The sequence below is a fragment of the Entelurus aequoreus genome, linkage group LG11 (genome assembly GCF_033978785.1).
Source record: "Entelurus aequoreus isolate RoL-2023_Sb linkage group LG11, RoL_Eaeq_v1.1, whole genome shotgun sequence".
Classification (NCBI taxonomy): domain Eukaryota; kingdom Metazoa; phylum Chordata; class Actinopteri; order Syngnathiformes; family Syngnathidae; genus Entelurus; species Entelurus aequoreus.
Genome location: NC_084741.1, coordinates 14,897,349 through 14,916,870, shown reverse-complemented (window position 1 = coordinate 14,916,870; position 19,522 = coordinate 14,897,349). Strand labels below are relative to the sequence as shown.

The following is a 19,522-nucleotide window of genomic DNA, read 5'->3' as shown; positions in this document are numbered from 1 at the left end:
GCAGTATTATTGTGGTAGTACTTATAGTTTATTGTAGTAGAAGTAATTGTGGTAGATCTAGTTTGTTGGTGTATTAGTTCTTGAAGTAGTGTACCTGTATTTTTTTGTTGTAGTAGTACTTGGAGTAGAGTACTTAGTTTATTGTAGTAGTAGTACCTGTGATAGTGTAAATGTAGTTTATTGTAGAAGTAATATTACTTGAAGTAATGTACTTATAGTTTATTGTAGCAGTAGTAGTTGTAGTTTATTGTAGTAGTAGTAGTAGTGGTATTTGTGGTAGTACTTATAATTTACTGTGGTAGTACTTACATTTTTTTGTAATAGTAGTAATTGTGGTAGAGTACTTAGTTATTGTAGTAATAGTACCTGTGATAGCGTAAATATAGTTTATTGTAGAAGTAATAATAATTGAAGTAATGTACTTATAGTTTATTGTAGCAGTAGTATTTGCAGTTTATTGTAGTAGTATTTGTGGTAGTACCATGAGCTAATGCAACGAAATTTCGTTCTTATCTGTATTGCAAAGTTCAAATTGGAATGACAATAAAAGGAAGTCTAAAAAAAACAAAAGTCTAATTTACTGTGGTAGTACTTATTGTAGTAGTAGTAATTGTGGCAGAACTAGTTTGTTGGTGTATTGGTACTTGGAGTAGTGTACCTGTATTCTATTCTAATAGTAGTACTTGAAGTAGAGTACTTACAGTTTATTTTAGTAGTAGTACTTGTAGTAGTGTACGCTACACACCACCAAGAGATCAATAAAGTATATGGGATGTATTATTATAATGTAGTGTAATGTAGTATTATGATGTAATCTAATATAATATTATATGATATTATCTAATATAATGTAATATAATATTATATGTTGTGATATAGTTGACTATACGTTGCTTCCATGAAGGTGAGTGATTAATGTTGAGCAGTAGAAGAGTTAATGTTGAGATGACATCATTTCCTGTCCTGCATTAAGCCCCTCCCACAAAAGCCCCTCTCTCTCTCCAGCAGCCACCTCCCCCTCCCCCCTACCCCCTCATCCTTCATTAGCTGCAGCCCGGGTGGTCAGCGGCCACTCGGGCTGAGCTGCCAGGAGCTTCGCTGCCTCAGGTCCAGTTGGAGGTTCTGTCCCGTGAGTCCATGGAGAGGCACGCTCATGCACACTTCCAGCGAGGTCACCTGGCCCAGGAGAAGCACCAGATGCTGGACCTGAACCGACGCCTGGAGAGCTACCTGGGCCGGGTGAAATCCCTAGAGGGGGAGAACGCGCTGCTCGCCCAGGAGATCCGAGACCTGCGCCGCGGCAATGACGCGCCTCGGCGAGGAAGAAGAACATGGAGAAAGAACTCCGTGAGGCCAGAGTGGCGCTCGACACGGCTTGGAGGGACCGAGTCTTCACGGAGATAGAGGTCCGCAAGCTGAGCGAGGAGTTGCAGGTTTTGGACTGGCACTGGCAGCAGGAGGCTCAGGCCGATGTAGAAGCCAAGACCAAGGTAGAGGTGAGCAGGAAGGAGCTGGAGGAGGAGCACAGAGCTCAGAGGTGGCTCAGGGAGAAGATCGGCCAACTGGAGAATGAAATGAGCCTCCTGGTTCAGACCCATCAGCAGGACGTGGCCCACTTGGAAGCGAACCCTGACACCCATTCCACGGCGTCGGTGCCGACCCGCTTCGCTCAGAGGGGCAACGCGACTTCTGACCTCCACCAGCTGGAGCAGGAGCTCCACCACAGGGGCCACCAGAGCCTGGCAGGAGATGGCGGAGGCCTACCAGGCCCAGTTGGTTGGGCTGGAGGAGTCTCTGAACCAGAATCAAGCCCGCTTGAGCCAAGCGGACCGGGAAAAGAGCGAGAACCAGGCGAAGCTGCGAGCGCTGGAGAGGGACATGGTCTCTGCTCAAGACGTCAGGCTGCATCTGGAGAGGAGTGCAGACCAGCAGCAGGAGGAACACACCTGCAGAACATCCACACACTGCAGGTGAGATCTTCTTGATGGTCTTCAACTGCTTTGTTATAGTCTGAAACAGGGGTGTCAAACTCGTTTTTTATTGAGGGCCACTTTAATTGATATGGTGGACCACACTCAATGGCATGCTGGACCTAATGGAATGATGTGGCGGGCCAATTTAAATAATGTGGCAGACCACGTCGAATGACATGGCGAGCCACACTAAATGACAGACCACATTACATGATGTGGAGGACCACATTAACTGTTGTGGCGGACCACATTGAATGGCATGGCAGGCCAATTTAAATGATGAGACTCCTTTGAATGACATGGCGAGTCACACTTAATGACAGGTCACATTACATGATGTGGAGGACCACATTAATTGATGTGGCAGACCACATTGAATGATGTGGCGGGCCACTTTAAATGATGAGACCCCTTTGAATGACATGGTGGACCAAATTTAATGATGTGGCAGAACAAATTTGAATGATGCGGGGGGGGGGGCTACTTTAACAATGTGGCGGGCCACTTTAAATGATGTGGCAGACCACATAACATGATGTGGCGGACCATGTTGAATGATTGAAAGGCATGGCGGGCCATTTAAAAAGATGTGGCAGAGCACATTTAAATGACATGGTGGGCCACTTTAAATGATGTGGTGGACCATGTTAAAAAATGTGACGGACCTTATTGAAAGACATTGGCGGGCCACTTAAATGAAATGGTGGGCCACATTGAATGACGTGCCAGACCACACTGAATGACATTACGGGCTATATTAAACGACATGGTAGACCACATTGCATGATGTGGCGGGGCCACTTGAAATAATGTGGCAGACCACTTTGAATGACATGGCGAGCCACACTAAATGACAGACCACGTTACTGTACATGATGTGGAGGACCACATTAATTGATGTGGCAGACCACGTTGAATGGCATGGCGGGCCACAATAAAAGATATGGCAGAGCACAATAAATGACATAGTGTTGTCACTTTGAATTATGTGGTGGACCATGTTAAAAAATGTGACGGACCTTATTGAAAGACATGGCGGGCCACATTGAATGACATGCCAGACCACACTGAATGACATTAACGGAACATTTTAAACAACATGGTAGACCACATTGCATGATGTGGCGGGCCACTTGAAATAATGTGGCAGACCACATTGAATGACATGGCGAGCCACACTAAATGACAGACCACATTACTGTACATGATGTGGAGGACCACATTAATTGATGTGGCAGACCACGTTGAATGGCATGGCGGGCCACAATAAAATATATGGCAGAGCACAATAAATGACATAGTGTGCCAGCCACTTTGAATTATGTGGTGGACCATGTTAAAAAATATGACGGACCTTATTGAAAGACATGGCGAGCCACATTACATGAAATGGTGGGCCACACTGAATGACATTATGGGCCATTTTAAATGACATGGTAGACCACATTGCATGATGTGGCGGGCCACTTGAATAATGTAGCAGACCACGTTGAATGACATGGCAAGCCACACTAAATGACAGACCACATACTGTACATGATGTGGAGGACCACATTAATTGATGTGGCGGACCACGTTGAATGGGCATGGCGGGCCACTTTAAATAATGAGACCCCTTTGAATGACATGGCGAGTCACACTCAATGACAGGTTACATTACATGATGTGGAGGACCAAATTAATTGATGTGGCAGACCACATTGAATGATGTGGCGGGCCACTTTAAAATGTGGCGGACCACTTTAAAATGTGGTGGACCATGTTGAATGATGTGAGAGACCCACATTGAATGGCATGGCGGGCCACATTAAAAGATATGGCAGAGCACAATAAATGACATAGTGTGCCATATGAATGATGTGGTGGACCATATTAAAAAAATGTGATGGATCTTATTGAAAGACATGGCGGGCCACTTAATGAAATGGTGGGCCACTTTGAATGACGTGCCAGACCACACTGAATGACATTACGGGCCATATTAACGACGTGGTAGACCACATTGCATGATGTGGCGGGTCACTGAAATAATGTGGCAGACCACGTTGAATGAAATGGCAAGCCACACTAAATGACAGACCACGTTACTGTACATGATATGGAGGACCACATTAATTGATGTGGAGGACCACGTTGAATGGCATGGCGGGCCACAATAAAAAGATATGGCAGAGCACAATAAATGACATAGTGTGTCACTTTGAATTATGTGGTGGACCATGTTAAAAAATGTGACGGACCTCATTGAAAGACATGGCGGGCACATTGAATGACATGCCAGACCACACTGAATGACATTACGGGCCATTTTAAACGACGTGGTAGACCACATTGCATGATGTGGCGGGCCACTTTAAATAACGTGGCAGACCACATTATTCTACCACATCGTTTAAAATGGCCCGTAATGTCATTCAGTGTGGTCTGGCATGTCATGGCGGGCCACAATAAAAGATATGGCAGAGGCACAATAAATGAAATAGTGTGCCACTTTGAATTATGTTGTGGACCATGTTAAAAAATGTGACGGACCTTATTGAAAGAAATGGCGGGCCACATTGAATGACGTGCCAGACCACACTGAATGACATTACGGGCCATATTAACGACGTGGTAGACCACATTGCATGATGCGGCGGGGCCACCTTAAATGATGTGACGGACCTAATTGAAAGGCATGGACGACCACAATAAAATGTGTTGAACCACATTGAATAACATGGCGGACCACGTTAAATGATGTGACTGACCTAATTGAAAGACATGATGGGCCACATTAAATTAAGTGACAGACAACCTTACATGATGTGGCTGGGGCAGGCCACAATGGTGGGCCAAATAAATGATGTGCCAGATCACATTGGATGACATGGTGGGCCACAATGAAGTTTTGGACCCAATTAAATGAGATGGTGGACCACATCGAATGACATGGTGGGCCACGGGGAAGTTTCGGACCCAATTAAATGAGCTGGCAGACCAAATACAATGTAGTGGGTCAAATTAAGTGATGTGGCAATCCACATTGAATGATATGGTGGGCCACATTCAATGACGTGGCAGAACACATAAAATGAAGTGGCGGGCCAGCGGGCCTTGGGTTGACACGTTTAAAACTACTCTTACTTGAACCTGCAGATGTTACACTTCTTGTTTTCACGCTTCGGTCTACCTTATCCAAGAGAAAAGTGTCCTACCGAGAATCAGGGAGGACTTGTGACTCATTCCCAGAAGTCCTCTTCCTCCTCTCCAGTCTTGTTTCCTTTCCTGGCTCCAGAGAAGCCAGCGAAACAATCGCACTTCCCATGTTTGTTGTTGATGGAAGCCTGGCTGGCTCCTGCAAGTCAGTAATCGGATGATCTGGCGTACCAGCAGCTCATCTCAGCTCTCTTCCTGGTTCTGCAGGAGCACTGGGAGGGCCTGGAGAGGGAGAAGGAGGATCTAGGTCAGCAGCTTGATCTTCTCGTTGTGGAGAACCGAGGCTTGCTGCAGCAGAAGATGTCTCTGAGCCTGGAGGTTGCCACCTACAGGTAAATAAATGTACTACACTCTAGTGCTGCTGGTTCTTCATTTTAAAAAGAACGATCCAAATAACATTTAACAGGGGTGCACACAAAATGCATCCGAATCGCGATTCGTATTCATCCTCGATTCTACATTGATTCATAATTTTAAAAATCTATTAAAATATGTAATTATGTAATGTATAATTAATTTTTGGAAGATCCTTTTTTAAATTACGTTTTTAGGCCATCTTTGTGCAACCTGAAGGAGCTTTTATAACCTGTAACTTGCTTTGAAAAAGTTGCTTATGATTTATTATACCAAATAATACATTGGGTGACGGTCTGGGTGCTTTTTTTTTGCCTCATTCTTGTGAGAATCCTGCGTACGACTGACTCATCAAGGAGTGAGGCGGGTTAACTTTATCCAGGACTACCTGCAGTGTGCTCAAACAACCACCAGGTAGCAGCTACTACTGTGTCGTCTCTTTCGCTTTCGGACTTATCAGGTCTTCACATCGAGAAAACAACCGTTCTTCACGGAGTTCTTCACTCTCGTAGGTGAGGGATGAGACAAAAAAAACGAATCCAGACCCACTGTACATTGCGAGAATCGGTTTGAATCGAGAATCAATTCGAGTCGAATTGCCACCCCAGGAATGGGATCAATCATCAATCAATGTTTATTTATATAGCCCTAAATCACAAGTGTCTCAAAGGGCTGTACAAGCCACAACGACATCCTCGGTACAGAGTCCACATACGGGCAAGGAAAACTCACCCCAGTGGGACGTCAATGTGAATGACTATGACAAAACCTTGGAGAGGACCGCATATGTGGGTAACCCCCCCCCCCCCCCCCCTCTAGGGGAGACCGAAAGCAATGGATGTCGAGTGGGTCTGACATAATATTGTGAAAGTCCAACACATCAGCGAAAGTCCAGTCCATAGTGGGGCCAGCAGGAACCATCCCGAGCGGAGACGGGTCAGCAGCGTAGAGATGTCCCCATCCGATGGACAGGCTAGCGGTCCACCCCGGGTTGGGAGCAGAGTAGAAAAGAAAAGAAAAGAAACGGCAGATCAACTGGTCTAAAAAGGGAGTCTATTTAAAGGCTAGAGTATACAAATGAGTTTTAGATGAGACTTAAATGCTTCTACTGAGGTAGGATCTCTATCAGGATTCACACCCCCTACCATTAAACCTCAAACGTTCAATGAAATCCGTTCTACCTGTATTTTATGGATTCATAAATTCTGAGGTAATTTGTTCCAGGCTCAAAGTTGCCAATATAAATCAGTGATTCTCAAACTGTGGTACGCGGGCTCCATCGAGTGGTATGTTAAACAATCCTCTGATTAAAGTAGTGATTTAATTGTCCTATATTCAAACACAGTGTTACTGTTCAAACTGTGTGTAATGCAACGGCCAAAATTAAATGCAACGGCCAAAATTAAAACCTCTGACTTGTTTTGAATGAGTACTTAGACCTACTACGCTACTGTATTTTAATGTTGGTCATTATGGTGGTACTTGGGGAGTGTTTTTTGAGGTGGAACTTGGTGGAAAGAAGTTTGAGAACCACTGCTATGTTCCATTTAAAAACTTTTTAATGAAAAATTAAGAATTGTATGGAACATTTAATTGTTCTTCTTGTATAATGGCAACAAGTTCAGTCAGTTTAGAACAGGCCAAGCCAATTATTTTTACTCGGGGGGCCACATTTAGAGAAAAAAATATGTCTGGGGCCGGTATATCTATCTATCTATACATATACATGCATATATATACACACAAACATACAGTATAAATATATATATATATATATACACGTATATATATATATATATATATATATATATATATATATATATATATATATATATATATATATATATATATATATATGTATGTATGTATATGTATGTATATGTGTGTGTATGTATGTGTATATATATATATATATATATATATATATATATATACACATACATACACACACATACATATACATACACATATATATATATATATATATATATATATATATATATATATATATATATATATATATATATATATATACATACATATATATATTTAAGTTAAAGTTAAAGTACCAATGATTGTCACACACACACAAGGTGTGGTGAAATTTGTCCTCTGCATTCGACCCATCCCCTTGATCACCCCCTGGGAGGTGAGGGGAGCAGTGGGCAGCAGCGGTGCCGCGCCCGGGAATCATTTTTGGTGATGTAACCCCCAATTCCAACCCTTGATGCTGAGTGCTAACCGGGGTTTGAACTCACAACCTACCGATCTCAGGGCGGACACTCTAAACACGAGGCCACTGAGTAGGTATATATATATATATATATATATATATATATATATATATATATATATATATATATATATATATATATATATATATATATATATATATATATATATATATATGTATAAATATTAGGGCTGCAACTAACGATTAATTTGATAATCGATTAATCTGTCGATTATTACTTCGATTAATCGATTAATAATCGGATAAAAGAGACAAACTACATTTCTATCCTTTCCAGTATTTTATTGAAAAAAACAGCATACTGGCACCATGTTGTGGACATTGGGGGTGCAGCATACACCAATAATAACACAGAAATGTAACTCATCAGAACTGAATCAGATATTGTACACGTTTCTGTTGTGAATAATAAAGGATTCATTTTAGGCTGCCTCTGAATAATAGCATGAAATATTCCAGCACCTTCATAACGTTTAGTTATACTAAAGCGTCACTCAAATCTAAATATATTTATACAGCTTTATCAGCCCGGCTACATTGATCCATTATGAAACCAACCTGAGATATTTCTGTCCGTTTCGTTTATTTCGAAATTGGTAACCGTGCGTTTTCTCTCTCAAAACGGAGTCAAATGTGCCGGAGACACATTATCAGCCCCGCGTTGCAACAAAGGCATAACTTTAACGTTACTCACAAAAAGCTGAACTCATGAATGCTTGTTGCCACTATGGACTTAAAAACTTACGTACTGTGAGTTCTTCCCTTCATCCATGGCTCCAACATGTTTCTTCTCCAGGTGCTCCTGAAGCAATGTTGTACTTCCGTGCCATTCTGCAGGAAACGGTCTTCTTTGAAGTCTTTAAAGTGAAGTGTTCCCACACTTTTGACGACTTAGGTCGTACACTTTTCTCCATTGAAGCAATAACCTCAAGATGTTTCTCCGCTAAACTATCGGTAGTGTTTTCCTGCGCCATTTTTCGAATTTTTCCAGCAAAGGAGACGCCGTCGTCACGTGAGCTGCACATGACACCTCATGAGACGTAGCCTAACCGCGCCCTGGCGCTGTTTTGTACTGTTTTTGTACTTATTTTGATTATTGTTTCTCAGCTGTTTGTAAATATTGCAGTTTATAAATAAAGGTTTATAAAAAAAAAATATATATAAAAAAACCCTCCGCGCATGCGCATAGCATAGTTCCAACGAATCGATGACTAAATAATCGCCAACTATTTTGGTAATCGATTTTAATCGATTTAATCGATTAGTTGTTGCAGCCCTAATATATATATAATATATATATATATATATATATGTGTGTGTGTGTGTGTGTGGATATATACATACATTTCACAGCTTACATACGTAAGCTGTGAAAATCTGCTGTACAGTATGTGTGCTTCAGGAACACTAATACAAAAACTCACGAATGCTAAAGACGTTATGGCAGACCTCCTTAAAAAAACTGAATGGAATTTAAACATTTTTTACTGAATGAGACACCCAGATGTACATGAAAATGAAGAATGTGGGATTTACAGATAAAACACTGAATATTGACAACATATGAACGTTGCTCCTCTTCTACTTCTCACACCCCCTCTTGATCTATATATTTTACAATCAAGCGAAACGCAACAAAAATGCGACAAACACAGCGAAATATGAACGTGAAGGGTAAAAAACAAAAAACACCTACAATCTGATACATCACTAAGCTTTAGAACGTTGTTATAAAAATCTCCTTCCGCGTCTGCCCCTGACACCCGCATTTCAGGCTCTGGAAACGCTCTGTGGAAACGCTCCCCACCCACACTGCTTGGTGCCCTCGTCTGAGCTGCTGTGACTTAGATTACCATAGTAACTAATTAGATTACCACAGTAACTAATTACATGACCATAGTAACTAGTATATCATGCAAAGCGCAAATTCCAACCATTGCAATACTTTGTATGGTTCAAAACTTCCGGTATTTTGAAAACATCACTGCACATCTTTTTGGCAGCTACAGTTTCCATCTTAAAGATCTAAAAAAAAATGATTGGGGAATGTCCGGCGGGCCAGATTGAAAAGCTTAATTTAATTAATTTGCTGAGGTCTGGTTTAGAAGATGAACCCAGCATGTTTTTTTCTCACAAGGAGCCCGCAACTTGTATTACAGACCTTCACCGGGTCTGGTCCCCAAACGGACTTTCGCAGGTCCCTCCAAAGGTGACGTATAAATCATGAGGAACATGCGGCAGTAGATGTTTGAGTCCAACGTGGGTCTGAGCCAGCGGGCACAGCCTTGCAGTAAAAGAAGATTCTGGCTGCAGCTGTTTCGGTTCCTGATGAGGCCATTGTGGCGCGGGGCTTTCTCCTTCACATGACTCCCCACATTACTCAGACCCCCCCCACCTCCTGCCCCGAATCGACCCACACTCTTTAGCAATTTATGAGCAGCGGGGTTCTAGAATAACAGCAGCGAGAGTGGGAGGGGGAGGAGCACTTAAATATCACTGACAGTGTTATTGAGAGTACATCCATCTTAGTGGTAGTACTGCGTAAAATCACATACATGATCAGTGAATGTGTGCTGGAATGGTCAACACGTGAACACTGATGGTGGAATTAGTGCTGCATGGTTGGCTAATGATGTCATCTTGCATTGTGTGTGTGTGTGTGTGTGTGTGTGCAGATGTCCCATCAATAGCGGGCTCCTTCCCTGCTTACCATAACAACAGTGCCATGTTTCCTTCCTTCCTCCACCCCAAGGAGCTCCTCTTCCTGCTCCCAAAAAAGTTTTTTGTGGTCTTTGCAGAGCTTTGCTGGATGGCGAGGGCCCTCAAAGAAATGACGTCGCTCTGCAGAAACAGCCCAGAAACATTATTTGCAAGGTATTTAAGTATTTTTATGATGTTTTTTTTTTTAAACGACAACCATGACATAACCTCCTGGCGGCCCACCCAATTAATTAAGATTGTACGCCACCTCTTTTTATTTGGACTTTCCCTGTTTACATAACAACAGCTGTTTCTAAAGGAATGGGGGGGGTATGTAAACAGCCATTGTTTTCGGTCACATTAACACAAAAGAAAAAGATGCCTCGGGCTTTGACTGGTCCTGGATCGAGCTTGGGCAGGTCTTGGATCAAATAGATAACCCCTCCCGTCTCTTCCCATCGTACACAGCGGAATTTTCCAAGCCTTTGACTTGGTGCAATAAAGACAGCCTCTTGTCTGTTCACTGGGAACTCAGAGAACGGAAAGTTTTTTGATAATTTACATACAATTTTTCTGACAATTAGTAAAATGGAGGCTTCTCAGAGGGTGAGATATCTCCTGGAAATGACTGGATTATAATGGCCAAAAGGTACAGATGTGTGTGTCCAAGTTAAAGGAAATAGCAGGCTGTCTTCTTCTAATGGATTTATTACAAGCTGGTAACGTTTGCTGTGGTCTGGAACAACATGGCACACAAACAACTATCAGAAATGCAGCCAATATTACATACAGATAATGTGTCATGAGACTTGCAAATATAAATAAAATACACAAAAGGAAAGGAAATTAAATGAGCTCAAATATACCTACAGACAAGGCATAATGATGCTAGCCTAAATCCCACTTAAAACAAATTTAATGCCAATGTTCGACTGCAGATAGTTATTATATGAAGTCAAAAGATTACAATTATCCGTATAAACAAAATTATAAGCATTTGGCAATTACGATCATAAGTAGTTGAAAAGTTAACTGTAGTGAATTAGAATTGGTTCACAAGACTTGGTTCAGAGACTTCTTAGAATGTATTTTAATCTTTTTTATTTTACTGTAGTGGTAGCAGCAGCTGCCAGTTATGGTGGCGACAGGAGAAGTTGCTTTGTTCGTCAGGCCAAAGAAATTTGGCATCGTTAACGGCTGCCTGCCTTTAATCGCCGACATGTAATTAGCTAAGAGCATGTCATTTCACTGCATACATTTTGGAAATGCCTCTGGACATTAAATTCAATGCTTTTTAATGCCATTTAAGGCCTTTATTTTTGCTAAATCAATTTAGTGACTTTTAATACTTTTAATGAATGAATCAATCAATCAATCAATGTTTATTTATATAGCCCTAAATCACAAGTGTCTCAAAGGGCTGCACAAGCCACAACGACATCCTCGGTACAGAGCCCACATACGGGCAAGGAAAAACTCACCCCAGTGGGACGTCGGTGAATGACTATGAGAAACCTTGGAGAGGACCGCATATGTGGGTAATCCCCCCACCCCTCTAGGGGAGACCGAAAGCAATGGATGTCGAGTGGGTCTGACATAATATTGTGAAAGTCCAGGCGTGCGGAGCAACGCAAACGTCTGCGGTCACTTTCAAGTTAATTGCGATGTAAAAAATAAATGTGCTTGGATTGTGCGTGCGCACACTTTAATACATCTGAATTTTAGAGTGTGTGCTCCAGGAAGTTTTTAAGAAAAGAGAGTGAATCTATCGTAATTTCCGGACTATAGAGCGCACCGCATATAAGCCGCACTGTCTATATTTTAGGGGAAAACATTTTTTTCCCCATGTATTAGCCACAGCGGACTATAAGCCGCAGATATATACGTTGTGAAATGAGTTATTTACACAAAGATTTTGTACATGTTTATTTACATACCTTAATTGTTTCCAAACGGTGTCTGTAACATGGCCGTAAAACAGCTGATCAAACAAAACAGAAGTCATCATCATGGACCCACTAGGAAGATAGCTCTCCAATCAGCTAAACAGACTCAATAACTCCACGGTGAAGAATTTGTGAAACTGAAACAATAAAAAAAAAGAATGCAGTTGAAAGTTACTAAGACTAACACAGACACTCGTGAACGTGGTTGCATGTTAGCTAATGCGAACGACGCTAGCTTCATTCATTACAGTAGCGCATACAAATATGCAAGAAAACACTCCGACAGATATCAAACATGGGACGCTTTAGTAAGTATGAATAGTTTTAGATATATTGTAAAACTTACAACGTTGCTTGGAGTGATGAGTGGAGAATTAATAAGTGAAACAACGCTATGGACAGCTAGAAGAGTGAACGACACTTTTACTTCTAGTTGAAAGGAGTAAATGGAAGAACACTGCAGCACCTGCAGGGAGCAAACTCGTCCAAAAGATGGTGCCAAAGCACAAACAATAACACACCTTTTCAGTGTATTTTTATACATTTTTAACTTTTGCATTACGGCCGCCAGCAAAGAAAAATTCATAAATTGGCCGCACCGTTCTTTAAGCCGCAGGGTTCAAAACGTAGGAAAAAAGTACAGGTTTATAGTCCTTAATTTACGGTACATATCTAAGTGTGTATGTGCTACAGTACTCCAACAAAATAATCAGATTTACACAGAATAATTGCTTATGAGGTACTCATCAAACTACTACTAATTTGCAGATTTTAATATTAAAAATGTTCTATAATACAGCGGTAGGTACCTTGGGATATGAGTTTAATTAGTTCTGCGACACAGCTCACAACTCGAAAAACTCATGTTGTGAATCAGCGTCTCCCCCTGTAATGAATTGAAATCAATTCAATCAGTGCTTAGCCCCCTAAAACATCACAAATTTAACATTTAGAACACATTTTACAAAGACAAACTGACTTTTAGATAAGAAATATTGTATAAAAAAACAATAAAATAGAATGTAGTACAAACAATTACAGTAGTTTTGTGAAGTAAAGTAATAATAATGTTCAGTATTTATTTACCTCAGAGTGGAATACACCATCAGCAGACTATTTTCATGGAAAAACGCTCGGAGTTTAGGTATTATTTAAACGTCCTTGGCTGGCGTTAGACTCATTCTGCTTCAGTATGGTGCTATGGTGGTCCAACTGCTTCACCAAGTTAGCTAGCTACACACTCTGCCATGTTTTGGATGATTTATTTCGTTAATTCAATTTATATCATCCACTTCTTCTTCTCAGCACGGTCCTTCACACTCACTTCCTACCTTCCCATACTTGGAAAAAACAGAGTGATGTCCATCTCTAGCTATAAGCTAATGTAGCGAGTCAGACCGGATGCTTTGGTCGGAACAATTAGCTGAGAGAAAGCTTGTATCCGAAAAAACTCAAATCTCGAGGTACCATTGTGTTTGCATTATTTCAGAGTGACTTTATAACTTTTTTAAACATTTGAATCATTTAATTTTAATGACTGATACACCAGTATCATATTTTTTTATCGTCATTGATTTGCAGGGAGAGGCTACATAAATCTACAGTCTTACAGTTAGGCTAACGACTTCAACTCAGGTTACCAAACCTGATCTACATGTTCAATGAAATCAATATTATGGGCCGCTAATGTAAAATAATCTGTTTTATAACTAATAGAGCTCCATGTTTAGTATTGGTAATGCAATTTGAGAGTATTGGGGAGTTACTGGGGGAGGGGGGGGTTTGAGGCCTGATGTAATCCAAGAAGCACCAGAGAAGGTCCCCAAAGCACAATGAGCCTCATGGCCTCCCTTTCCAGTAAGAAAGGACCAGTAAGAAAGGAAATGGCGATCAATATCCTCCATTAGTGAGTGTCCTTTGTGGAGAAGGTGGCTTTGAGCCAAGGTTCCTGATCCATCACTCCTAGAGAGGAAGGCAGCCTTCAGGGCCCATAACCTTCTGTGGAAGTTGTACCACAAAGATCGTATTTTTACTCCAGTTGTTGATCAGATCCTCTCCTCCACAGATGCACCGTTGAAGACTTTCCGAGAGAATTATCAGCCATCTGTTCGCCGTAACACCGCTCCCCTCTCATCACCTCTCCGCCGACAGCCAGCAACATTTGATACCACAACGCTCTTGAGGAGCACAACTAAAACCACCAGTGAACCTCAGACGGAATCAAGGGAGCCTGATGATGAAGATACAACTACGGCCAAACAAGAAAGCCAGTATCCCAAAATACTGCAGGAAGGAGCAGTGGAAGAGTTCAGAGCACAGGAAGTGGACGAGAAAGTGACCTACGCAGAGCCTCTTTCTCCTTCAGGAGAGGAGGATGAGGTGGAGCATCATGATGGAGACATGTGTGAAGATGATGTTATTGTTGTCAAGGAAAAAGCAGCTGTCAGCTTCCAGCTTCAGTCTTCACAGCCACCACTTTCTAAGGAGCTAATTCAGAAACAATCTCAAAGCCAGGAGAAGACATCAGACCTTCTGGAAATGACAGAGGACACATTCAGTTCCTCAGCTGAATGTGATCAAAAACAGACAACTGATGTTTCGATTGAGACGTCTCCTGAGGAAGAGTGCGTGAGCAAAGATGTACAGGAGGAACTAGAGGCCTTAGTCCAAGCGACTCCAGAATCCAGGACAATCCTCTCCTCTTCCAAGTGTGAGGAAGTAGATATGACAAACATCTCCAAGGATCACACGGCTGAGATCAGGCAGGAAATAATCTACTCCACCTTGGCGGAAGCAGCAGACACGTTGTATCCTGATGGAGAAGAGATGGATACGTGGGACAGTGTGATGAAGAAGATTCATGTTGAGTCAAATGTTCCCAAACCGGAGGCAGAAGTAAAAACAGAATATGCAGAACCAGAGGAAGACATCTCAACGAGAAGGTCTGAGCCAAGCAGAGAAGAGATGAAGAAGCAAGACGACCACCCGTCCATCTATCATGAAGAGCAATCTCAAAGTTCCAACAACCAAGAGGATGAAGATGAAGACTCGCAAAATGTCTCTGTGTCATGGAGGACCGAGCTGGAGAGCGACAGCTATGCTCAGGACAACACTCTGGCCGACACACGTCCTCTGATTCGATACAAGAGCGACGAGACGGACACCAATACTCAGGCGTGGCACGTGGACGGAAGCGAGTCCAGCGACGGTGAGCAGGACCAGAAGACCGGAGATGCCGCCACCTGGACCGAGACCAAGGCCAAGAACTTTGGAACCATGGAGGATCTTTGTGAGGACGTGGAAGAGGAAGCAGTGGAGTGTGAGCAGAAATGTTCTGATGATAAAGATGCTGGAGTGGACAAAGTCACCTTAGAAGCCAGTGAGGTTATTTTGGATGAAGATGTGAGGAGCACACCTGTGGTCCTCCAAGATATTCCCTACGACGATGAAGAGATCGACACGGACAGACTTGTGGAGCTGGAATTGGAAAACCTCTCCACGGATCGATACGCCTCTCACTTTGCTCAGCAGCTGGACAAGGAAAGCGAGCCGCAGCTTCTTGAGGACCATGAAGATGAAACCATGACAACGGAACAAAAAGATGACGAGAAAGTAAACTCCTGCATGAATACAGATGTCAAAGTAGAAGACGATCTGGAAGCAAAAGACTTCACAAGGTCTCTGGTGGACTCTCAAGAGGTGAAGGAGGACGAGGACAACCGGGTTGCTTTAGAGGCTCCAGGAAGAAAGGAGGAAGACTTTCACTTTAATGTTTCCATGGAGACTCATGTTGATGAAACCTTTAGTGAGTTCCTCAACAGGACTGCCATGGTTGAAGAAGTGATGGAAGGAGAAATAGAAGAAGTAGTAGAAGAAGAAATAGAAGTAGTAGGAGAAGAAACAGAAGAAGTATTAGAAGAAAAAGGAGTAGAAGAAGAAATAGAAAAAGTATTAGAAGAAGTAGTACAAGACAACCGGGTTGCTTCAGAGGCTCCGGGAAGAAAGGAGGAAGACTTTCACTTTACTGTTTCCATGGAGACTCGTGCTGATGAAACCTTTAGTGAGTTCCTCAACAGGACTGACATGGTTGAAGAAGTAGTAGAAGAAGAAATAGAAGTAGTAGGAGAAGAAACAGAAGAAGTTGTAAAAGAAAAAGGAGTAGAAGAAGAAATAGAAAAAGTATTAGAAGAAGTAGTAGAAGAAAACCGGGTTGCTTCAGAGGCTCCGGGAAGAAAGGAGGAAGACTTTAACTTTAATGTTTCCATGGAGACTCGTGCTGATAAAACCTTTAGTGAGTTCCTCAACAGGACTGACATGGTTGAAGAAGTAATGGAAGGAGAAATAGAAGAAGTAGTAGGAGAAGAAACAGAAGAAGTAGGAGAAGAAACAGAAGAAGTAGGAGAAGAAACAGAAGTAGTATTAGAAGAAGTAGTAGAAGAAGAAGAAGAAGAAGAAGTAGTAGTAGAAGAAGAAATAGAAGAAGTAGTAGGAGAAGACACAGAAGAAGTATCGGAAGAAGAAATAGAAGAAGTAGTAGAAGAAATAAAAGAATATGAAGTGGAATATGTAGAGGAAGAAGAAATGGAAGAAGTATTGGAAGAAGAAATGGAAGAAGTATCGGAAGAAGAAATGGAAGAAGTATCGGAAGAAGAAATAGAAGAAGTAGTAGAAAAAATTAAAGAATATGTAGTGGAAGACGAAATGGAAGAAGTAGTAGAAGAAGAAGTAGTAGCAAAAAAAATAGAATTAGTAGGAGAAGAAACAGAAGAAGTAGTGGAAGAAGAAATGGAAGTAGTAGGAGAAGAAACAGAAGAAGTAGTAAAAGAAAAAGAAAAAGAAGTAATAGCAGAAAAAATAGAAGTAGCAGGAGAAGAAACGGAAAAAGTAGTGGAAGAAGTAGTAGAAGAAGAAAAAGAGAACCTAGGGGAGCCAAAGACTGGCCTGGAAAACCTAAAAGATCTCATCCCCAAGGCCGTAGAAGCTACTTCTTGTTTGCATGAGGAGAACCTAGTAGAAGACGCTGCAGGTTGTCTAGCAGCTGAATGGACCGTCCTGGAGAACCTCAGCAAGGACTTTGACATCACAGCTCTAAGCGATGAAGATGAGGCATGTGGGGAAACTGCCCAGAGTCGTCCTTGCGACAGTGCCGCCATATTTGAGGCGCAGCCTGTTGAAATCTCTCCTGAAACGGCGCTCGAGGAGAACGTCATCATCGCCGTGAAGGACTCAGCAGAATTCCTCAAAACAAATGGCAGAGACAAGCAAGATTTCTGGGCGGCGTCCTTTGAGGACAGCGCCGCTTTCCGAGCAGATGACGACGCGACAGAGAATACCAACGTCACGTTTGGCGGCGGACTGGCTTGGGGGAAGGCGGTGAACGGAAGCTCCGCCCATGGACGCACCCCTCAGGAGGGCGGGTCGGTCCATTCAGAGGAGTCGGAGGCTGAGGGTGGATGCTGGTCTTCTGGGGACGAGTAGTCTGATTTGATTAGCGGTCACAGCGCCCCTTTGTGCTCCTCCGTGTCATTACAAGCATTGAGTCTGGTCTTTAAGGGGGGAATTTAGCATGTTGGACGTGAAAGTCAAAGCTCGCCTATGGAAGACCAAGTTGTGCCTTGGAGCGCACCCTAGTAGCGCAATACACCAACGTGCCAATTTCACGTAAAAACATCAAAGATTTCACTGCCTTTGACCCTCCTGTGTCCTTCCTCCCGTCCTAATTATCCTTCACACTTCTGGAAGGTCCCAAGTTGAAGATTGATCTCCAGGAAACCGTTATTGATGACAATATTGATCTGTGGCTAATCAGATTTCACCTCCTGATAGAGGAGGAGCAGCTGTTTATTGATCATTCTGTTGAGTTCACGTGTGTTCTTTGTGACCAATGAAGCTTTTTTTTTTTTGGCTTGATTGATTGAACCGTTTAGTCTGCTGTCCTTTGAAATCTGCAATAAACTTTACGACTGCTTTTCATGTTGTCTTCTTTTATCGTCCATCATTCAGCTATGTCCATTAACTGTTACATTACAGGACATTTATTGCACTTGAGTTAATTAAAGTGTCTCCACTAATTGCTGATGTTTTTTTTTTAATGCTCAGCTGCACTGCAAACCACATCAATATTTTCCATAATATCATTCGTTATATTATTGTAATATTTACTTTTACTTCAATACTTTGTTTCTTTAAGGCGGGTATGCCTAAAGTATTGCCCGGGAGCCATTTGCGGCCCGCAGCTTGTTATTCATTGGCCCGCGATACCTTATAAGGACAAAATAAAAATGTTTGTGATTAGAAAACAAAAAACAACAACAACAAGGGAAACATTTAAATTTCCCCCCAAAATGGGACCTGGTAATAAAAATGGCAATTGACCGGTGCGCCTTCTACAAGGTTTTTGATGAACATATGTGCAAATTTTCTTGCTACATATAATAAGATTTTCAGTGTGCTCAAGCCATGGTCTAATAATGATACAATTTTATCCCTTGAGTCACCTTTACCAAAAAAGAGAGACATTTTCAGCAGTTTCTCTTTTCCATCTTCGACAAATCAGTTCAATTTTGACGAAATTTGGCAAGTTTATCTTCAAAGGCATCATGGCACTTTTTGCAAAGATATTCCAAAAAGGAGATAGCCATTTACTATTAGCCCCTTTGCCCATTTTGGTCGCCCTTTGACTCCCATTGTAACACGTTTCTCATTAAACTGAAAACCTGGCATGGTATAATGCTTTCCATCCATCCATCCATCCATCCATTTTCTTCCGCTTGTCCCAAAGTCCGTTGCTATAGTTATTAGCTATTGTGCTCAAGCTGTATTTTTCCCATCTGTGCAAGGACAAAACTTCTTGTCTGAGGGGTGGCCTCAGCCGCAGATGTTATCTTTCTTTTAGCCCGCTAACAGCCAAGGACTTCAAGGACCTGAACGCAGATAAGACAACAGCACGCAGACGAAGCAGAGACAAGGCAAATCACAAGGCCCCAGCACATTCTGTCACATATTGTGTGTACTGGACCTGCTTTGCATGATATATGTGACCACTCCTTTTAGAGGCGGCCTCAGTAATGTTGACTAGGGAACTCCTGAATAAATAG

At 42.1% G+C, this 19,522-nt stretch overlaps 1 protein-coding gene across 1 annotated transcript; it reads left to right on the top strand.

Moving 5' to 3' along the window:
* Nucleotides 1–1,058: 1,058 nt before the first annotated feature.
* Nucleotides 1,059–18,393, top strand: nes (nestin). The gene is given in 7 exon segments (XM_062062214.1): nucleotides 1,059–1,308; nucleotides 1,311–1,727; nucleotides 1,729–1,970; nucleotides 5,227–5,320; nucleotides 5,379–5,503; nucleotides 10,578–10,653; nucleotides 14,370–18,393. Coding segments are annotated over 7 exon segments (4,659 nt in total). The 5' UTR covers nucleotides 1,059–1,137; the 3' UTR covers nucleotides 17,904–18,393.
* Nucleotides 18,394–19,522: the final 1,129 nt, after the last annotated feature.